At 51.9% G+C, this 22,802-nt stretch overlaps 1 protein-coding gene across 1 annotated transcript; it reads left to right on the top strand.

The window, feature by feature from the left end:
• The first annotated feature begins 13,770 nt into the window (after positions 1-13,770).
• Positions 13,771-18,049, top strand: MLN (motilin). The gene is made up of 4 exons (XM_033079953.1): positions 13,771-14,235; positions 15,859-15,975; positions 17,113-17,215; positions 17,973-18,049. Exons 1-4 carry the CDS (start codon positions 14,119-14,121, stop codon positions 18,047-18,049), a joined length of 414 nt encoding a protein of 137 aa, XP_032935844.1. The 5' UTR covers positions 13,771-14,118.
• The last annotated feature ends 4,753 nt before the right edge of the window (positions 18,050-22,802 follow it).

The following is a 22,802-nucleotide window of genomic DNA, read 5'->3' as shown; positions in this document are numbered from 1 at the left end:
CCAGTGTGCACCTCCCAGCTCCCATGGGAGACAGCACCTCTCCAGCTCCAGTATTTCACTGTGACCCACCTTCAAAAGAGAAAGCAAGTCCTCAGCTCCAATATTTCACTTCAAAAACACTTGGACCTCGCTGCCAGCACCAGCAGCATCCCAAAGCTCTAATGCTTCTCCAAGGTTTTGCATGTGGACACAGGTATTCCATGGGAAAGTTAATTGCCCTGCCCTCCCCTAAAATCAAGAGTGGTGCAGAGGAAGCTGTGGGGATGAGTCTGGATGCTGGGATGCATTTTTTGGGAGAGGGACCTTTCCTGGCTCAGCAGATCCTCTCCACTCACCCTTTGGAGGAGATTTGGTCCCCAGACACCTTTCAAAGGGACAACTGACCATGAACAACGACCAGGCCCTTCCCCATTTTGGGGAAGTGTGGATGATACAATTCCTCCAAAGCCATCTTCCCCTGGCCCCTGGAACTTGCTATAACAGATAAGGTACCCTAGATATCAAGGTTGAACCAAATTCCTTAAGAATTTGGTCACTCTCTGACACTTTGGAAGATAATTGGTTAGAAATCAGTTTGTGTAATTGGTCAGTTCACCTTTAGAACTTCTCACTTAGATTGGATGCTGTTCTTTGTATAAACTTTTACTGGTTGTAGTTTCAATCCCCCCTGAACCTATAAATATTGCTATCTGCTCTTTGCTCTGAGAGAATCCTACCTGACCTCCTTCACATGAAATAAAGATTCTTGTGGAACTCATCAAGTAAGGCCTCTGGTCTTTCTCTGCTGGCTAAATGTGAGCTTTCTGAGAGACAGCTAAATGATTTTAGCACTCTCTGCTCCTGGTAAATACCACCAGGGACCAAAAAGAAAAGCCACAGGGAAGCAGGTAAGGCTGAGCCACCTGAGCTGTCCCCTCCCTGCTGCCCTCAGGGCCGTGTCCTCCTGGGTCACCGCCGGTGGATTTAGAGCTCCCTGCAGCCGGAGCAATGGCCAAGGCCTCGGGTAAACCCAGAGCAGGGAAATGACACCAGGAGGGTGGCTGGTCCCTCCAGGACATGTCCTGAATGCACCCTTGAAAAGATAAGGCTTTCATTTGGTGTCTGTTAGCGGGGAAAGTTTGAGCTGCTCTCTGTCCTGGAGAGCTCCCGCTTGCTTTCTGTGCTCTGTGACAGCAGCAAATTCCTAATGAGGAGGAGAGCTTTGCTCTCTGTCTTTGTCCTCAAGAAAAGGCTTTTCCTGCTCCTTGCAGGTTTTCCTGCCCCTTGCAGGTTTTCCTGCCTTGCCAAGCGCTCTGAGCTGGGATTGTCTCGCGCTCGTTGTTTGTTCGCGCCATGACGGGCCCTGAGCTGCTCTGGGCTTTCATGTCCTGTGTAAAGCAAGGGGTGATAATTAAAATCAAATATCCAGCTTGCACAGAGCCTGGTTCACAGGGATCAGCCACAGGCAGAGCTCCCACGGGCACGGGGGTTCCCGGAGCCCTTTGTGGTGCCTGTCCTGGGCACAGGAGCCGCTGGAGCTGCTTGCCCAGGGGCACCCAGGGAACACCTGGCAGAGCAAGGTGGAGGGAAATGCAAAACCACAACAAATCAGTCATGAAGGGAACATCTGTGCTGAGCTGCTGGTGCTGGGCTGAGGCACAGCCCCGCGAACCCGGCCGTGAGCTGCACGGCAGGGCTCACTCCTGTGCTTGTGGCTGCTTTTATAACCAGTGCTGCCCCAAAACTCCCTCCTGTGGGGGCTCATTCCCTCCCAGGGGGCAGGAAAAGAGGCAGGAAGGTGCCTGTGGGTGCCCTGGGCAGACCCCATTTCCCGTATCACATAGCAGCCACCCATGGCCGCGCGGCTGAGCCGCTTAGGCCGGGCTTGGGAGCTCCCTCGCCAGGAAAGGGGTTAAGGCAAGATAAAACCAGAGCGTTCTAGAGACCATATGGAGGGGAAGCAAACCCTTTATCCTGTAATTGGATTCTCTCTGCGCTGGAGGTGAGGCTGAGTGGAGCTGACAGGCCGTGATGGGCGAGGCGCTGCCAGCCGCCCGTCCAAAGCAGGATGTGTGTGCACAAACTTGTAGATCAATCCATTAGAGTGGATCAAACAGATTTAAACGTGTGGCAGGGAGAAGGAGGACACTGATGTATTTACAATTGGGTTCACTGGGCTGCCCTCCCCCCCCAAGCAGGGATTACCTGGCCAAGGCTGCCCCACCCGGGGCAGAGGGTGCACGGGGAGCTGCTTCTGTCCCACAAAATAAAAGAGCACAGCACGCTGTCTTCTGGCTTGTGCACAAAATTTGAGCAGGAGGGACACCAGCTCCCATTTTCCATGCTGGTTTTCCATCTCCATCCTGCTCTAGGCTCTCCCCCCAAGCCATAAAGCAGCTGGTGTTGGGAAGGATGAGGATTTGACAGCAAGGTCTCACAGATATGTGTGTATAACAGAAAGATCTTTGAATGTAGAAGCTGAAGAAGGAATAGAAATAATAGCAAGTTTTAATATAGAAGAAAAGAATTGCTCAGCCAGTTTTACTGGGTAACTAAGAAGGCAAAGGGCAAGTGAGTTAGAAAGGGCTTTTATGACTCTGAACAAAGGATAAATCCACCTAAAAAAAAATATTTTTACCAAGCAAAAAAATTTTCATAAGCAAACAAGAAAACCAATGTTGCAAGTAGAGGACAGATCTCAGAATTTTCCACTGCAAGAAAACTAAAAAAAACAACTTCTAGCTTAATCTGTAGCATACTGACCTTTTGTGATTGGAAAATAGTAACATGAATATGGTAATGTCAGTAGTTAGGATAGGCTATAGATAATAGTAAAGTATTGATTGGTTGTTATGTAATAAGATGCACAGCAAAGAAAGAAACACAATGCTTATAATTATATTTATACAGTGCTTTGTAACTTGAATGGAACAGAGCTGCAGGACACATGGGAACTCAGGACATCTCTCTGGGTGCCCTGGGTGGTTTGAGACCCAGGCAGGAGGCTCAGGCATCTTTGCACAGTGCCCAGGACCCCTGTGCCTTTGATTTCTCTCCCTGGGAAAAATTACCACCCTTACATGAAGAATTGCAAGTCACAAAAAATAAGCAGAGTGTAGGTTAGATGATTACAAAGTGAAAAAGTAGGTTTTAAGATTATTTATAATAAGGGTCTGGGGTCAATATGGAGGAATCTGGGCATGTTCTGTCCTTCTTTCTCCTTCTTCCTGCATCCATCTTTTGGGTGATGTTGGCACTTTTAGATTGGTTTAGAGTAGAACCAGACTGTACAATATAAGTGATAGGTATTGGAAGATAATTGTAAATAATGTTTATGTAGTTTATAGTATAAAAAGATAATCCCACCCCAGGGGCAGAGAGTGTGCCTGGGGCTGACTAGCTGGAAGGACCTGGGCTGGGCAGGGAAAGAACTTTTAGATGAGATAAAATAAACAACTCTGGAAACAACAGAAGAGCCTCCTGACTCTTTCTCCGGCGCTCGGGCTGCAACACAGAGACTCTAAAACAACACAAAGACTCTAAAACAACACAGAGACTCTAAAACACACACAGGTGGTGGGCTCAGGTTCCAGAGACACCACAGACACACTGCTTCCCTGCAGCCATCAGCTATGGGCTCAGCCACGACCCACAACTGCTGTAACCTCGTCTGTGCAATAAACAGCATCTTAAAAACTGCCTGAAGTCTCCGTCTCTCCATCTGACTCTTACAAGCTGGGATATGGAGACATGGATGTGGAGATGGAGATATGGAGATATGGATATGGAGATGGAGATATGGAGATATGGATATGGAGATGGAGATATAGATATGGAGATGGATATGGAGATATGGATATGGAGATATGGACGTGGATATGGATATGGAGATATGGAGATATGGATATGGAGATATGGATGTGGATATGGAGATATGGATATGGAGATATGGATGTGGATATGGATATGGATATGGATATGGATATGGATATGGATATGGATATGTGTGGTTTTCTCTTTTGGTCCCTGGTGGTATTTATCAGGACCAGAGAGTGCTAACATGTAGCTATCTCTCAGAAAACCAACATTTTTCATCAGCCGAGAAAGATCGGAGGCCACGCTTGACGATTTCCACAAGAGTTTATTTCATGCCAAGGGTGGTCAGGCAGGATTCTCTCAGAGCAAAGGGCAGACACCCATATTTATAGGTTCAGGGGGGATTCAAACTACAACCAATAAAAGTTTATACAAAGAACAGCATCCAATCTAAGTGAGAAGTTCTAAAGATGAACTGACCAATTACACAAACTAATTTCTAACCAATTATCTTCCAAAGTGTTAGGAGAGTGACCAAATTCTTAAGGAATTTGGCTCAACCTTGGTATCTAGGATACCTTATCTATTATAGCAAGTTCCAGGGGCCAGGGGAAGATGGCTTTGGAGAAATTGTATCATCCACAGATATGGATATGGATATGGATATGGATATGGAGAAATGGAGATATGGATATGGAGCTATGGAGCTATGGATATGGATATGGATATGGAGATATGGATATGGAGGTATGGATATGGATATGGATATGGAGATATGGTATGGAGAGAGCTCCCCCTTGTCCACCCTCCTCTGGTGGCATTTGCAGGCTCTGCCAGCTCCCAGCCTTTTCCCCCGCTGCTGCAGCAGGAAATGTCTCCAAGCACTGCAGGATCTCCTTGCACACAGGCACTCTCTGTGCCCTGGCATTTCCCTGCCAAGGAGCTGAGCAATCCCGGCTCAGCTGCGAGCCGGCTCCGCTCCGTGTGGCGCTGTCAACACTTCCCCTGGGTGACAACCCGGGGCTGTGCAGAGTGGGCAGGTGTGCAAGACATTCCCCCAGCGAGGAGCAGGCGGCAAATCCTGCTCTGAGCTCCCTGGAGCTGATGGCAAAAACACCCTGAGCTCCCTGGAGCCGATGGCAAAAACACCCTGAGCTCCCTGCCGTGCAGCCAGCCTGGGTTTGGGTTTGGTTTCTGGGCTCTCTGAGGTGGTGGGAAGGAGTTACCAGGGGGAGATGGGGGTCAGGGATCAGCTGTACCAGTGGTGGGAGTTTGGCAGCACTCAATGAATGGTTTGTCTCGGTCTCTTCTGCCTTCACTCAGAGCCAGGGTTAAAAAATACACGAAGGAAACGGATTTTCTCATGTTTGGGCTTGGTTGTTTATTAAATCTTATCAAAAAGCACAGAGTGTTCAGCAGCACTTCCAGCTACCTGCTAGAAGTGAGGAAATGGGGGAAGATCCAGCTGCTACAAGGTCTCTTAAAGCTAAACAGTCCAATAAGAATTAACACCTATATTATTTATCCTTTTAATCTAATAACCAAATTCCCATGACCCTCAGTGTGACACTGACTGACCAAACACAAACACTGCCTGAAACCATGGAGAAGGAAGATGAGCACCCAAAGAGACAACACCCAAAATCCCCCATCTAGTCCCATATTTATTACTATACTATATAAACCTCAAATTTAAAACCCTTCACTATGTGAAAGCACACACTTTTATTTAACTACACACTTGTGATTTTAACTTCATCACTCAAATTTAGAAGCCTTCTCCAAGACCTCAGGTGAAAAGCAGTGTTCTCTGGGGGGTCAGAAAGCTCAGAAAGCTCAAAAATCCCAGATTTGTGGGATCCAACATCCAGCTCTCCTGACCAGGGGCAGGTGCTGGACTGCAAAGTCAGAGAGGCAAAGGAAAGGCTTTTCCCAAATTCCTCACCCTGCAGCATCCACTTGAGCCTGGCTGAGCAGCCAGGAAAGGGATTCAGGCACACGGAAACAACGCAGCCCTTTCATTTTTAATTTGTAAATCTCATTTGAAGTGGAATCCTGTTACTCCCAAGGGCCTTGTGGCTGCTCATGGGCTTCCACAGCCATGCCCTGAACGTGCTGCTTTGTTTTGTCATAACTGGGTCAATTTATTTTTTTCCCCCCCTCTTTCTAATACAAGCCCTTAGTTTTCTCAGTGGAAGTCTGGAGCCTGCTGTGACATGGGCAGCTGGGTTATAATCTTATGGGAATCATAGGGGAGGAAATTTGGGGGTTGCCTGCTTGTTTTCTCTTTCCAGCAGGGAGCAGCCCTGCCTGGGCTGGCTCCTCACTCCAGCATCCCCAGGAACAGCCAGACTGGTGTCCCAGTCCCCAGCTGCCACATCCTGGCAGTGTTTATCCCTCAGAGCCTCATTCCTGCCTCCTGCCTCCCCATTCCTGCCTCCTGCCTCCCCATTCCTGCCTCCTGCCTCCCCATTCCTGCCTCCTGCCTCCCCATTCCTGCCTCCTGCCTCCCCATTCCTGCCTCCTGCCTCCCCATTCCTGCCTCCTGCCTCCCCATTCCTGCCTCCTGCCTCCCCATTCCTGCCTCCCCATTCCTGCCTCCTGCCTCCCCATTCCTGCCTCCTGCCTCCCCATTCCTGCCTCCTGCCTCCCCATTCCTGCCTCCTGCCTCCCCATTCCTTCCTCCTGCCCAGTTCCAAGCCCCAGCTCCTCTCGGTGGCTGTGTGTCCTGCACTGCCATTCCTCTTCTTGCTGTCCCTGCTTTAAAGCCTTTTAGGGATTTGCTGCAGGCCAAATGTGTCCATCCTCTCTCTCCCTGTGCCCTTCATCCTGTAATTGGATTCATTTCCTCCATCCAGCCCAGGCTGGGCTGCTCCCCATCCCTTTATGTAACAGCTCTGGCTCTGTCTGCCTGCTCTGGGTTTGACCCAGCCACTGACACCGGGGTTTGCTGCACACTGAATCCTTTATTTGCTGTTTTTTTGGGCAGTCCCTGCTCCCTTTCCCCTCTCCTGTGGGATGTGGGCTCTCTCCAGGTCTGTGTGGCTCTTTCCATCCCAGTTCCATCCCAGTTCTCTCATTTCCATCCCAGTTCCATCCCAGTTCCATCCCAGTTCTCTCATTTCCATCCCAGTTCCATCCCAGTTCCATCCCTCCAGTCACGAGCAGCTCCTGCCCCACAGAGTCACAAACACACCAGAACAGAGGAGCACAGGCAGGATTGCCTGGAGAAATGATGGATTTTCCCACCCCTTTCATTAATATTTATTCTCCTTAACTCCCAATCTTTACTGTTTAGCCCTCTAATGCCTTTGTGGTTGAGAGGCTTTCGCTGAGGTTGCTATTCCTCTCCTAAGCAAAACATCCACGGATTAAAGGAGCATTTTATCAAAAGTGAGCCCTGTGCTGGGATCAGGCCTGGCTGCACAGGCCCCAGGGCTCTGCAGATCTTTCTGCTGCTGCCACAATTTTCCATTCTGTTTTTCCCATTTCCCAGCTGGGATGGCTGTGCTGCTGTTCCTTCTCCCGGTCCCTCCTGGGATCATTGACCTGCCACATGTGAGTTTGTTTTTCACCCTGGAACCATCCAGCTGTGCCTCCTTGCTCCTCCAGGGATGAATTGGTGCCTTGAGAGCCTGAACCCTTCTCCTGTGTGGCAGATAAATGGTCCCTGACTGCTGAGGGGTGCTGGGATGAACTCTGTGAGAGCACCAATAAATCCTGGGAACCCGGCATCATCCAGCCTTGGGACATCTGGCAGCTGAGCACAACCATGCCAGGACCCCTTCTGCCCCCCTCTTCTTTCTTTCCATCCTTTTATTCTCCTCCTGCTTGCTTTTCCCTGCTCTTCTTTGCCTCTCTTATTTTTCCCTCCTCTTCTTCCCCCTGATTGTTTTCCTGTTCTTCTTTCTCTCCTCTTTTCTTTCATTTCCTCCTCTTCTTCTTTCTGTTTGTTTTCCTGTTCTTCTTCCCCCCTTCTTTGTTTCTTGCCCTCCTTTTATCCTCCCCTGCTTTCCCTTCTTTCCTTCTCTTTTTCTTTTCCCTCCTCTTCTTCCACTCTCAATTGTTTCCCTGCCCTTCTTTCCCCCCTTCCTTCAATTGTTTCCTTCCTTCCTGGAATCCTTCCTTCCTGGAATCCTTCCTTCCTTCCTGGAATTTTTCTTTTTCCTTTTTCTCTTTTTCTCCCCCCAGTTGTTTTCCCCTCGATGGTCCCAGCAGTGTTTGCTGTCCATGCTGAGCAGGGGCAGATCCTGGGGTTTGGATCCTGCTCCCACCTGAGCCCTGCACGAGGCTGGACTTCACAGGGGAGCAAAGAAATATCATCCATCCTCCTCCTGCTGATGGGATGGTGTGAGCAGCACCCAAAAAAACATTTGGGTTTTTTTTCTGGTGCCTTTCTGGTGCTGTCTTGCAGTGCTCAACCTGATCCACTGGTGTTTGATACGGGAACAGGGCAGGGAGGGAAGGAGGCAGTGAAAGGTCAGAGGGTGCCTGGAGTGAGGAAAAGCTGAATTCCTCCTCATCAAAGTGAATAAATACCCCCTGTGAGCAGGGGCTGAAATGTGAGTGATTGCCCTGCCTCTGAGGTGCCCAGGGACATCACCCAGCCCCATGGCACCAACCAGTGCCAGCCCCTCCCTGGCTGTGAGCTGCATTTTGTTCCATTCCTAAAAATACTCCTGATCCCTCAAGTGAAAACCGGGTGGCTCAGATTTGAAAACCAAAATGGGAACAGCTGAGCTGCATCCCATCGTGTTTTCTCACCTCCTCTCCTTTCTCTCTTCACTTCTTCCAGATCGGGGAGAGGGTGGCAAAGGAGTGACCAAAAATGTAGAGAAATGAGGCAAGGAAACATTTTCCTCCTGTTTATTTCTTTCCTTATTTCAGAGAAGAGAAAGTTTTTATAAGCACAGACATTTATTTTATTAGAAAAATGGATTTTTAAAAATGTTTTGGTTTTTTTTTTTTTTAAATCCCAGTGAAAGAGGATTGTTATGGGATAGGACAATTCTCAGGGGCTGTCCCTTCCAGGCCTTGTCCAGAAAACCATTTTCCCTCTCTTTCATTCTTTAATGGAGAAACTGAGGCAACAGGCAGAATTTCCCCAGTTTTGGGGTGCCCAGGTCACCTCAGGGCTGGTTTGGTGTGAATGTTGGGCTGGAAATCCCAGTTCTGGAGCTGCTGCAATGGAGCTCTGGGAGCTGCAGGTGCAGAGGGGCCACAAGAAGAGACAAAAGTGAGATCAAAGTGAGATAAAAGTGAGATAAAAGTGAGATCAAAGTGAAATCATTGCCCCTGACAGGCTCCTGAGCTTCTGCTGCTTCCCCAAACCTTCCCCTCCTTCCCCACCTGCCCTCCAGAGTGGGAGAGGCAGAAACCCCATGAGATAAATTCCCCATTAATCTGAGACCACCTTTTTCTGTCAGAACCAGGAGCTGAACTGGGCTGGGGAGTCAGCAGGAGGTGAATCCTTCCTATTGCTCCTCACCCAGCCAGGAATTGCCAGGAATTACCTGGAATTACACTGGAGGTGGGATGGGAGCAGGAAGGGGCAAATCCAGACCTTTAAAATATTCCCACTGCAAATGAACTTGTGCTTTAAGCCTGTGATTCTGTAAATGAGTATTTGGCATTAATAATTGGAAAACTGCATTAAAATCTGCCTCAGGAGCCTGGGAAATCCATGGCACATCCATGCAGGGGCAGCCTGGGCTGGGAGAAGATTTCAGCTCCTGCTTCCTTCCCACACTGACCTCGCTGTGTGACTGCCCTTCAATCCCTGCCAGGTTTTGGACCCCAAGCAAAAATAATTCCATGGGAGTGGGGTGAGAATGGATTCCTGTGGGCTCCAGGAAGGGAACTGAGGTAGGGCTGGGATTTTTCCAAGCCTGTTGGTGGGTCTGGCAGGGCTGTGGTGCTGCACAGTCCTGACCCCATTCCCAGCTCCATGCAAACATTGTTGGATATGGGGGAAGGAGGATGTGGCCCCTGGTGATGCTCAGCTCCAAACTGGAAGCTTTGCTGGGAGCCCCCAGTCCCTGCCTGGGAGGGATTTTAGTGCTCCCCACTGCCCCATGTGCTTTTCCCAGGCTCAAATCCCACATCAGGCTCTGCTGCCCTGCCCTCCTGCATCCCTTTGCCAAACACCCCGAGCTTGGAGCAGCTTGGAGGGGGGAGCACAGAGAGAAAAGCTCTGAGCTGCTGGCACGGGCAGCTCGTTCTGCCCCTTGTTCCTTGACACTGCAGCTGCTCCCAGGCCCAATGGGCTGCACTGCCAGTGCCAATTTCCTGGGAAAACAGCTCCCAGCTCTGCCAAACGTTCAACTTTCAGAACAAGCAGAGCTGCACCCAAACCCATCCTGCATCCCCATCATGTTTCTGTTGAGCCTCTAACCTCTGCTGCCATTTGGAGTCCAAAGGGGGGGTTGGGGGCTGCAGGTTGCAAGCTGTGCCAGGGATGCAGCAGGATGGAATTTTGGAATTACAGTGCTGGCAGTGAGACCTCCAGCTGGGATTTTTTATTTTCATTGATCCTTGTTTTGCAGCCAGGATGTGCCAAGAGCTGAGTTTATGGACTGGGCCGAGCCAGAACCAGGAGGTTCCTGTTGCTCCCACCTGCCCTGGCACCTCCAGACCTGGAGTCAGATCCTTTATTTTCAGCTCCCCCATTCCTTCCTGTTGGAGCACTCTTGCATAATGAAGAGGTGAGACTGGCAGGCTGCATGCAGCTAATACAGATATGATTAATTTTCATGCCTCTGTTTGGTTTGGAAGGTTGTCCTTCCCAAGGCAGAAGCTCCATCCCAGATGGATGGAGAGCTGCCAGCCGGACACGGCTTGGAGGGACAGAGGGACAAGACACGGCAAAGTTGAGTGCTTTGGAAAAGTGACCTTTCTTGGGAACTCATTTGTCACTTCCCAGCACCATCTGCTGACTCCTCAGCTGCATCCATCATAACCAGGCGGAGAAAAGAACTGGAAAAGTCAATCCAGATGGGAATCTGATGGGGTTCGTGCAAATTGTTTGGGGAAGGGAGGAGAAAACGCCACATTGTGTGGGTGACATCCTTTCCATCACCCCCAGCCACTTTCCCTGTGAGGTTTCCAGGGAGCAAAGCTGTGCTGGAGCCTCTGGGAGCTCTCCCAGGGGTGATAAGCTGGGGAGGATGCCCAGGGATCCGGGAAGCACCTGAGCGTTGGACACGAGGGTTTTCAGAGGCTCTGTCCCAAATCGAGCGTTATTGACAGCAGGGACAGCAGCAGGGCCCTGGTGACACTGCTGTGGTTATTGATGGCTGGGACAGCAGCAGGGCCCTGGTGACACCTGTGTGCCGTGTCCTATCGACTGGCTGCGATGGGTCCAGGTGACAAACGCCATTCCCAGGTCACAAATGGCATTCCCAGGTGACAAACGCCATTCCCAGGTGACACTGCCATTCTCAAATGACAATGCCATTCCCAGGTCACAAATGGCATTCCAAAATGACAATGCCATTCCCAAGTGAATCTGCCATTCCCAAGTGACAAATGCCATTCCCAAGTGACACTGCCATTCCCAAATGACAATGCCATTCCCAGATGACAAATGCCATTCCCAGGTGACAATGCCACTCCCAAATGACAATGCCATTCCCAAGTGAATCTGCCATTCCCAGATGACAATGCCATTCCCAGAGGACAATGCCATTCCAAAGTGACAAATGCCATTCCCAGGTGACACTGCCATTCCCAAATGACAATGCCATTCCCAAGTGAATCTGCCATTCCCAGATGACAATGCCATTCCCAGAGGACAATGCCATTCCAAAGTGACAAATGCCATTCCCAGGTGACACTGCCATTCCTGGATGACAATGCCATTCCCAAGTGACACTGCCATTCCCAGGTGACAATGCCATGCCCAGATTCACAGATCCCGGTGGGTACAGGAGGATTTTGTGGTTTCCCAGCTCGTTTCCCCTCCTGCCCCTCCAGGAGCAGCCCGGGATGTGCCTGGCCTGATCCCAAAGCCCTGGCATCAGCTCCCGGCCGATGAGCACAGCTCAGTTCTTGCACAATTCCCTCCCTCTCAGCACCTCGTTTGTCTGGAGAGCGATGGCAGTGCAGGGTTTGTGTTCCCGAGGGCGATCAGCGTGCCAGGATCAGTGAGGATGGGAGAAGGGGCCACTTGAAGACTCCAAGTGGCAATTTTGATATCACTGTGGTTTGCAATTACAGTAGAAATATAATTGACACAGGTGTCACTTTAGTGACATCCTAAAAACCTCGTCCTGCAGGCTTAGGATGTAAAAACACAAACCAGGAGAGAGGAATTTCTCTCAGAGATGGGGAAACTGAGGCAGCAGCAGATCTGTGGGAGCACAGGGAGCAGAGGGGATCTGCCTGGAAACGAGAAACTCCGAACACTCCAGTGCAGATAACATTCCCTGCCTGGGAAAGCCGTTTCCACGCAGGCCAGGCAGCTGGACAGGGCCCCAGTGAGTGCTGCAGTGCCTGCATGGCTTTATAAAGGGAGGGGACCCAGCAGGAGCATCCAGGTGTGACAGGAGGGAGAAGAGCTCCGAGCTCCAGTGTCCTGTGGCTGCACTCCCAGGTAGGATTTGGCACCTCTTACCCACAGCAGAGCCAGCTCAGAGGAGGAAAAGGGAACAAAATCGATGCTGAAACAAGGGGGAAGGTGATTTTGGCTCATCCCCATCTCGGGAGCTCTGATTCCAGCAGCTCCTGCCCCTGTGGGCACCCAACAGAGCTGTGGGAGCCCTGGTGCCCTCTGTGCTCGGGGAGCTGCTCTGAGCAGGCAGAAAACCACACCCAGGCAGGTGCTAGAGCCAGGAATGGCTGGGTTTTTTGGGAGACAGCTCGGTGGGTGAATGTCATGTCCTGTCCTGTCCTGTCAACCCCTCCTGCCCCACCCTGGCACCTGGCTGGGTTTTGGGGGATGAGCAGAGCTGTCCCAGTGTGCCCACGGTGCTGATGCTGAACTTGGTCCTCCTGCTTTTTTCTTTTCCCTTTGGAGCTGGGAAGCAAACCCTAGCACCAAGTGCTGTCTGCCTGGAGAGGTGCTGAGCTGGAATACAGGTCCTGCCCAAGCAGGGCAGGGCTTTCAGCAGGGATATTTCTGTGTGGAGAAGCCTGTGTGGGTGTTTTTTTCTGGGAGAAGAGGGAGAGAATCAATTCCCAAAGGGATTAGCCAAGAAGAGATGAAGGAGGTGACTGGGTTTATTTTCTTTGTATTCAGCAGTATTTTATTTATTTATATATTTGCTGCAGTGATAGAACAAATGAAAAAGCACCAAAGATTGATGCTGCTGAGGTTGCATTGCAAGGGGAGAGCCTGAGAATTCCTGCCTGGATCCCTGCAGGAAACAGGGCTGGGACACCCTGGGATGTCCCAGGGCAGGAGGTGGCTCTGGTGGCCCAGTGTGGGCAGGGGGAGGTGGCAGCAGTGCCCAGGGAAGGGAGAGGAGAGATGTGACTGACAGGTGCTATGGAAAGGGAATATTTATTAACTTCCACTGGCCCTCAGTTCAATACCAGCTGATACTTATGGGAAATCTAATTCAGGAGTCAAATCTGACCTAACAATGTCTTCTCAATAAAGTCCAAAGCAAGAGGTTGCTGAAACTAATTAAGGATCAGGCTCCAATCAGGTGGAGAAGTTAAGCTGTAGGGCCAGACTTCATTAAGCCTGTCCAGAGAGAATATTTTAATATTTAAAGAGAACATTCAATGTTTACATAAGTCCATTCCTGACGTGAAGTCACAGTTAGATCACTTCAGAGGTGGTTTTTAAAGCCCTTTATTCCAGGCTGAAGACAGAGCCAGGCTGGAAAATGCCTTTCCCATCTCCCTCGGACTCAATGAAGCTTCTTAAAAGATCCAGTCCAGGAATGTTTCCAGTGGTGAGGAAATCAAAACAAAAAATTAACAAAACCTGTGCAGGTTTTTCTCTTTGCAGCATCTCTGTCTCTGTGCTGGTGCTGGCATTGAGGGGTTTGCCCTGGATGAGTTCAGGTCTTAAACCAACACAGCTGCAGGGCTGGGAGAACTCAGGGAGGCTCCAGCAGTCCTGAAGGGCTGGGCTTGAAATCTCTGGAGGTGTTGCTCAAGAACAAATCTGTTTACACAAACAGCTTTGAGAAGAGAATTGTCAGTCAAGGCACTTCTATTCTCAGCTCAGGAGCAACTGGAAGAGTAAATATCCCTGTGGTGGGTTGGGGCTGAGCTGGATTGCAGCTGGTGCAGAGCCAAAGGCGTTTTTGTCAAACCTCCCTCCCCACTCTTGCCCTGGTGTCTCCTTTCAGTGTTGTCCAGACTCTCAGGATGGTTTCGAGGAAGGTGGTGGCCACTTTGCTGCTGGTGTCCCTGCTGTCCGTGCTGGCTGAGCAGACCCAAGGCTTCATGCCCTTTTTCACCCAGAGTGACTTCCAGAAAATGCAGGTAACCCCTCTGGAATGAACAAACCAGCAAAGGTTCCCTCATCCTCATTCCCCAAAGTGCCAGTGCACATCAACAGGAGATGCTGTGACATCCTTCTCCCCAAATCCACTTTGGGGGGAAGCAGAGGGAATTTTTAAGGTGTGAGATAGAAAGGAAGAGCCTGGACCCCTCCACCAAGGGTCTGCCACACCTGTGGGGTGTCACTGCAGTCCCTGCGGGTCCTTTCCCTTTCCTCGGTGCTGGAATTTTTCCAGAGCAGCTGCAGCCTCCCATCAGCTCAGTGATGGCTCTTTTGTTGTAACAAATAATTAACCATCCCCCGGCTGGTTGTCACCTCTGGGACGTGCTGAGAGAACGTTTTTCCTTTTGAAGTGAAACAAATACCGCTGAAAGGTGTCAGGCAGGCTCAGAGACGGCAGCTTCAGAAACACAGCCCCGGTGAGCATCCCCCGCACTGCCGAGCCCCTGACGCCGGGAGAAATCCCATTTCCAGCACCATCCCTGGCTTTTTGTGGGGAGCACGGGCATCCTTCAAAGCTCTTGAGGAGGATGGGGACCCACACGGGCTGTGTTTGTACCCCACAGCCCTTGTAGCGCCGTGTCTGCCAGGGATTGGGGTTTTTTGGATGGACAAAGGGGGAATCTGTCCCCCAAAGCTGTCCCTGCTCCTCCTGTTCTCACTTGCTGGACACCGAGCATGGCCTGTGCCCTGTTTGATGTGTCCTGCTGCATCTGTCGCATTCCAAAACACCTCTGGCTTTTTCCAGAGGGTCCTGAAGGCAAATTTAGCCCCGTAAATGGGAACGGGCTGACATCACAGAGCTGCACAAAGGCTGGGAAAACGTGACCTCTGCACAGGGCTTTGTGTACGTGCAGGGCTCGGTTTTATTTCCTTGCAGTGTTCCAGAAGAGACCCAGACCAAGTTCTGTGGGACAGCTGGGGGAGGTGGCAGTGCTGTCACCTGCCATGTCCTGCTGACAGGGTTCAGACCCACACGTGGCTCTTGTTTGCTGCAGACCTTCACACCCTACCCTGTAACCTGACCTTGCCCCCAGCACTGCTGCATTTCAGTCCCCAAAAACCACCCAGGGCACAGCTGATGGGCCCTTACCAGGAGGATTTCCCCATCCCTCAGCCCCAAAAACCACCCAGGGCACAGCTGATGAGTCTTTCCTGGAAGGATTTCCCCATCCCTCAGCCCGAAAAGCCACCCAGGGCACAGTTAATGGACCTCTCCCAGGAGGATTTCCCCATCCCTCAGCCCCCAAATCCACCCAGGGCACAGCTGATGGACCTTTCCCAGAAGAATTCCCCCAAACCTCAGCCCCAAAGGCCACCCAGGGCACAGCTGATGAGCCCTTCCCAGAAGGATTTCCCCATCTCTGAGCCCCAAAGGCCACCCAGGGCACAGCTGATGGGCCCTTACCAAGAGGATTCCCCCATACCTCAGTCCCAAAAGCCACTCAGGGCACAGATGATGAGTCTTTCCCAGGAGGATTCCCCCCTCCCTGGTTCTGTGCCCAGCTCTGGGGGTTCCTGGCTGTAGGGACAGCACAGAGTGGGTTTGCTGCTGATCCCAGCATCACCAACTGCCCCCTCTGCTCTCTGCCCTGAAACTGCAGGAAAAGGAGAGGAACAAGGCAGGGCAGAAGAAATCCCTGAGCTCGCTGCAGCAGCTGGAGGAGGAAGGTTTCTCTGAGCAATCTGGGGTGCATGTCAACACAGCCAAGGCCCTTCAGGTATGTGGAGCCATTTGAGTCTGAGAAGCCCACGAGGACATGCAGGGGACAAGGAGTCCAGGAGATGTCCTCTGCCTGCTTACATCAGAGAGAGATTTTAGCTCCACCCCACAAATCATCTTGGTTGTTCAGCAGCCAGGTCGCCCCTGAGACCCAACTGCTTCTCCCTGAGGAGGATGGGAACAGCTCCAGGTGTCCTTGCCAGGCACTGAAGCCCAGCCAGGTGCAAAGCAAGAACTCCCAGTTCTGCTTCAGCTCCTGCTCAGTGTCACCTCTGACCCCACACTTCTCTGCACTGGCCTTATTTAAAAACCTGGGCCCAAAGTCTGTGTGCAGAGCAGAAAATGGGCAATTTTAGGGATTGAAGTGCCAGGCTAAGCCCTCAAAGGCAGACTTACCTGGCAAGCCAAGTCTGAAAACTGTGCTTTTCCACTTGAGCAGAGGGAAGTTTTCCCTGTGTGGGCAGCCACTCCTGCAGGGAGCTTGGCTGTTGTCTGCCAGCAAAAGGAGGGTGCAGGTCCCCCCAAACAGGGAGAAACTGGGTGGAACAGGCAGCAGGACCAACCAAGCTGGAATCTGACCAAGGCACAGCTTAATGTGCAACTCCTCCTGCACTTCTGATGCACCAACACTCAGTTTAAACAGGATTTAAACAGCAAAAAAGCCCAGTTCCAAGTGTGAAATAGCCAGCACATCCCCACAGCTGACCAGCACCAGAACAGAGCTCTTTGCTTCAGGCACAGCTGGCTCCAAGCCCAGCAGGCTGGAGCAGGACCACAGCTCATCCTCAGCTGCTGCTGGGGCAGGAGCTCTGCAGGCTCAGGCTGGAAGGGTTGATGTGCCACACAGTGGAGGATTAGAAGGTTCAGAAATTATTTTCTTCGCAGTCCCTGCTGCCAGGAGGTGCCTTTATCTGGATTTCTGAGCCAGCCCACGCGTTATGCAACAGCACTCTGAACAACTCAAGAGTGTGCTGCTTTCAAAATGTTGCTTTTCCCTATATGAGGTTCATCCTCTTCCCTCCAAATCCACACTAAACCCTCCACCAGCTCGATCCAAGTGGGATCAGAGCACCCCAACCTCCCTCCCTCTGCTCCCCTCACCTTTTCATTCTGACTTCTCTGGCTTCCTCCACAGCAGGCCCTTCCTGTCAGAGCTTGGCTCACCCCAAGGCAGCTGGAAAAATACCAAGATGTCCTGGAGAAACTGCTGGCAGAGCTGTTACAGGACACCCCAGACGGTACTGTCAGAGGGTTGATTTCTGCCTTGGGAATTCTGCCTTTCCTTCTTCTCACCAGCTCATCAGCACAGAGATATTTATATTCCCCAGAAGGGTTTTTGTGTCATACTTGCTCACTTTGTGGAGCCCTCAGATCCCAGGCTCTCTGTGTGCACCCTTCTGGGGAGGTTTTTCCCTCCTAAGGTGCTGTGCCCCAGAGCTGATAGTGAGTGGCAGCAGCAGCACAACCCTTCCCAGCAGCTCTGTTTGCCACTTCCCTCCTCCTCCTCCCAAAAAGTCCTCAGTCTCCAGGGAACAATTTCCAGCAGAGCTTACAGCAGCAGCTGTACCTGTGAGGCAGCTCAGCACGTGCAGCCAGCTTGGAACCCCTCTCTGCCTGCACAGGGGCTTAACACTGACACTTAATTACACTCCAATTTGCTGCAAATCCTCCTTTTCCTTTGGGAAATCGTGCGTGGGAATTGCAGCAGCAAATATCCAGGGGCAGGATGTTGTGCAGCTCTTCCTGCCTGCAGGTTGAGGGATGGTGGGGTGGGGCTGTCCCTGCACCTTTGCCTTTTCTGGGGTGTTTAAGGCCAGGAAAGGGGGTCCCACTCTCCCTGTGGGATTGCTCTGCCAATCCCAGTTTGCCTCTGAGCTTTCAGCTGGGGAGCTGAGGAGGAGGAAGCAACACATAAAGCTCTGGAAAGACTGAATGCCACATTTAAGGACACTTGTGCTTTTTTCTCTTTTCTATTTAGCTGACTGATATCTGCAGGATCAGAAGAGAAAGCGCTGGAGCTGCTTGAGCTGAAAGACTCCACTTATGTAAACGAAATCTGTGAGAGAGATTAACAAAATTTGAGGTGAGATAATAAATGTGCAGTGTAATTAAAAGGAGGATTTGTGTCTTCTGTCCCGAGAGCCTCTCAAACAGATGGGGAGTGGCCAATGTGGGAAAGGAAAGAGAGGGAAAGCCCCAGGTTTGGGAGAACATCCCTGTTTTCCTGAGCACTGCTCTGGGGAGTCCTGTGAGGAGCTGAGGGAGCTGGGGAAGGGCTCAGGCTGCAGCAAAGGAGGCTCAGGGGGAATTTCTGCTCTGCACAACTCCCTGACAGGAGGGGGCAGCCGGGGGGGATTTGGGATCTCATCCCAGGGGACAGGGACAGGAGGAGAGGGAACGGCCTCAGGCTGGGCCAGGGGAGCTCAGGGTGGATTTTAGCAGGAATTTCCTCATGGAAAGGGTGGGCAGGGATTGGCAGGGGCTGCCCAGGGAGGTTTGGAGTGCCCATCCCTGGAGGTGTCACCTGGACATGGCACTCGGTGCTCTGGGCTGGGGACAAGGTGGGGATTTGGCACAGCTTGGAGTCAATGATCCTGAAGGGCTTTTCCAGCCTCAAGGATTCTGGGATTCTGTGAAAATGTGTGGCAAAGCTGAGGAATCAATTCTTGAGGAGTATTAAGTCTTAGCCCTCCCTTTTGGCAATAAGGGAAACTGAGACAAACCTTTACCAGATCTCCTGGTGACACGAGGGGGGACCTGGCTGTCCCTAACCCAGCTACCTGCTCCAGGAGGGTGCTCTGGCACATTCCCACACTGCTGGAGAGCACAGGGGCTCTGATGGGCAGCCCCTCTGTGTGTCCAAACCCTTCTGTCAGCCTGGTGCCATGAATCCACCAGCACAGTGAGGAACAGCTGTGCCAGGCACAGTGTGAGGGAACAGCACTCTGCCCTTTCTCCTGCCTCTCAAACACACCCCGAGGTGAAATCCTAATTCCACTTGAACATCCTGCTCTCCATTTCCATACCTTTGGCTTATCTGAGAGCTACTCCTCTCTGCTGGCAGCAGGAAATCCAACATATGTAAAGTACGGATGGATGAGATCAATGGCATGTACGTGAATATATCCAATTCCAATCCAATTTTATCCTCCCAAGCTAACAGGAGTTCTGTTCTCACTGAGCTCATTCCAAGAGCTCTGTTTGTGCTGGAACAACACCCCTCAGAGCACTCTGCCGTGAGCAGCCCTCGGGAGAGGAGAGAGCTCCCAATGGATAATGGAACAGGCAGCGTGCAGTGGATTACAGCTCTAATGTTTGATCCAAAGCCACACTCCTTGTCCAGGGACTGATCAGCTCCAGGAAGCTCTCCCAGCATTGCTGAGGCAGTGTGAGCTGTGGAAGCTCTGTAATGACTCTGAGTGGGAGGGAGATGGGAAATTGCACATTCCATTAGGCTGGGAGTGAGAGCAGGCTGGGCTGCAGGAGCTCCATCTGCAGAGGGTGATAGCCATGGAAGAGCTGTGCCACATTCACACCAGTGTGCAGCAAGGTCGGAGTCTCATTCCCTTCAGAGGGCACCTCTTGCCTTGTTACTTCAGAGACACCCAAGCCTTTACTCCAGATGTGATTTTGCCACATGAAAACAAAGAAATTCCCCTCAAGGGGCAAACTGCTCCCAAACCCCCTCCCTAAGCTCCACTGTGGGTCAGAGCTGTCCCTCCCTGTGCCCCTTTCCCAGCTCCTTCACTCCGGTTGTTTTCCAGGCAGGAAAGTGAACATGAGCCTCTTGGATTTGCTTCCTGGAGCATTTCCCACTGGGGTGATGGTGGGGCTGACACTGTGGAAAATTCCAGAGGGAGATCCACCAGCAGGACTCTGCTCTCACCCTTGGACCCAGACAAGCTGCATCAGCAAGGTCCAGCTTTGATCCCAGCCTTGGGTTCTGCCAGTGGCTCTTCCCAGTTGTCCCAGTTATAAATGAGATCATGATGTAATGCCTGATTGTGACAGAGACCACAGGAACCCTGTCCTGTCCTGCAGCACCAACCATGGTGTCCAAACAGGCACCAAAGTGCACCTTCAACTTTTGGGAGAAAATTCCTTCTACCCTCAGGGGTCTGAGCAGGAGAAGCAGAAACATTTCCACTGGAAAGAGATGGAGGCAGCCCAAGCAGCCCCCTCCAGGCTGTCAGGGCTCTGGGTAAGAGGGATGTGGTCTCCAGCTTTCAGGACAGATCCATTTTCCCCCTGCCCTGGAAGGTGCTTTGGCAGCCAGCAGCACCCAGGTCACACCTGCAGGCAAGAATCTGCTGCTCCAGAAACCAACCAAGAATTCCATGGTGGGATGAGCAGCCAATAGTTGGGGGAATGAGGCAGGGAAAGGGGAGGGAAGGGAATGGAGTCACCTCTGACTTCCCAAGGTACTGAGCAGGCTCAGGACGGGCAGGGTGAGGGCTCCTGGGTCACAGCTGTGCCATGGCCATGAGTGACAGGGTGACAAATGGGCACAGTTGGTTGACACTTCCCTGGGTGCCATGTGCAGGGCTGTCACCCAAAAGCCACGGATAAGGAGGTGGGTGGGGATGTGGGGTTTCATCAGCCCATCAGTCAGCACTGGAAAGGCTCAGCTGTGGGGTTGGGGTGCAGCCATTCCCTGCTCCAGCACAGATCCATTCCCAGGGCTCTGCTCCCAGCACAGATCCATTCCCAGGGCTCTGCTCCCAGCACAGATCCATTCCCAGGGCTCTGCTCACACCAGCCCTGTCCCCAGGCTGCCAGAACTGGAGCAGCCGGCGCGGCGCGTCTGCTCCTCTGGCATCGGAGCCGCTGCCAGCAGCTCTGAGGCAGCTTCTGGGCTCGCAGGGAAGGTGGAGGCTGTCCCTCCACGCTGTCCCAGCTTCCCACAGGCAGCTCCAGCTCTTTCCAGCCAAGAAACGCTTTTTGCCGGGCCCATCTGCAGCCTCGGCACCGCTCGGTGCTCCCGGAGCTACGAGGATGATGAAGGGGCTGCAAAAATAGAAAATCCCCTGTCAAATTCAGCACTGGCACTGTGGGCAGGGGATGGGAACAAAGATTGCCCGTGGGGATGCAGGGTCTGACACCTCTGTTCCTGCTGTGGGGTCCAGATGCCTTCCAGGGAAGGCAGGGATTCTCCCGTGGGGAGGAAGGGAAAGGGGTCGTGGATTTATCCCCACAAAGAACAGAATAACCTGATCCTGCCAAGCTTTGGTGCTGCCAACCTCCTCCTGAGGAGGAATCACAGCTTTCCCCCCATCCTCCAGTTGTGCAGCATCAATCCCATGTCCTCCCCTACAAAGATTGTGCAATGAGGCTGCTGGGCTTGGGATAATTCCCCTGATGGACAGAATCACAAGTTGAAAGGATGGGTTTGGACTTTTTTTGCTGTTTTCTCCAGAACAAGGTGAGCTCATATAATTCCCAGGCTTGCATCAGCTCAGCCAGCACGCATCTGCATGTCCAGGCAGAGCTTCTGCAAAGTGAGAGCTGTGAGCTCACAGGATCCGTGTGAGAGGAGCAAATTGGAATTTTTTATTTACATTAGACCCCTCTCCACATCATGAGCTGGCAGTGGAGCACAGAGGAGGCTCAGCTTAGCGCGTTCACACTTCCCAGCACAGCTGAGTTTGCTCTTTTAATGGGCTCCCTGGCCTCTGCTGAGGATGTATTTGCTGCTGCCAACCTGACAAACAAATCTCAGCATCTTGTTGCTGCTTCCTTGGATAAATTGGGAAAAGTGAGGTGAGCCTTGGGAGCTTGCTAAAGAAGAGGGTTCCTGAAAGAAGGATTAGAGACAGGACAAGAGGATATATCAGATTAGACATAAGGAGGAATTTCTCCATGGAAAAGGTTGTTAAACATTGGAAGGGGCTGCTCAGGGAGGTTTGGAGTCCCCATCCCTGAGGTGTCCAAGGAAGTCTGGACATGGCTCTCAGGTGGGGATCGGTCACAGGCTGGACTCGATGGTGTTGGAGGGATTTTCCATCCTCTTTGACTCTGGGATTTGGTGATTTATGTCAGGAAGGCACAGCTCAGCTCTTGCAGCCTCCCTCTCCCCACAGGTGCCATTCCCGAGGGACCACGGCGTGTCCCCAGTGTCACACATCCATCACCGACCCCGCCAGCCCTCAGCACCTTCAGCACCGCTGTTCCATTACCTTTAATTAAATTCCAACATTACACCACCGTATTTCAGCCGCTTTCATCGCTTTCTTTAGCGGCAGCGGCAGGGAAAAGCAATTACTGTTCATCACAGCTGTGCCAAAATAAATTTACAAGTCACTGCTTGGGTTTGCTCTTTTAGGTGTGGGTGTGGAGGGACCCCCCTTCTCGGGAAATATTTCATGGATCTGGATCCTGGTCCTGCCTGAGGTTCTGGCAGAGCTCAGCAACTGAGCAGCGATGACGGAAATGGTGTGGGGGTGGCAGGTGGCTGGAAAAGGGACTTTTTTTGGGAGAATGGCCTTAAAAATGTCAGAACATCGGGGTGAGTGAGGCAGGAGCTGTTTCAGGAGCATCCCCACACGATGGGGGCAACCCATCACCGCTATGGGCTCATCCTGCAGATGAGGCAGCTTTCACCGTTTGCTTTCCCCATTTCTGCCCCTTTTCCCCACCCTGAGGGAGCAGCGCGGAGCGGGAGCCACCGTTCCCTCAGGACACGGCGGGACCGGGAGCCCACACCGTCCTTGACCTTCTCAACATGGCGCCCACACCTCCGCGCCCTTTCCCCACACACCCCGTGCCCTCCCCAACATGGCGGCGCCAGGGGCGCGCGGGGCCCCTCCCAAGATGGCGGCGTCGCTT

Source organism: Catharus ustulatus, chromosome 25 (assembly GCF_009819885.2).
Source record: "Catharus ustulatus isolate bCatUst1 chromosome 25, bCatUst1.pri.v2, whole genome shotgun sequence".
Taxonomy (NCBI): Eukaryota; Metazoa; Chordata; class Aves; order Passeriformes; family Turdidae; genus Catharus; species Catharus ustulatus.
This window is presented reverse-complemented; position numbering and strand designations above follow the sequence as displayed.

Coding starts and splice junctions, on each gene's coding strand:
- MLN (XM_033079953.1), top strand. CDS start 14,119: ATGGTTTCGAGGAAGGTGGTGGCCACTTTGCTGCTGGTGTCCCTGCTG. Junction 14,236..15,858: donor GTGACTTCCAGAAAATGCAG/GTAACCCCTCTG, acceptor CTGAAACTGCAG/GAAAAGGAGAGGAACAAGGC. Junction 17,216..17,972: donor GTTACAGGACACCCCAGACG/GTACTGTCAGAG, acceptor TGATATCTGCAG/GATCAGAAGAGAAAGCGCTG.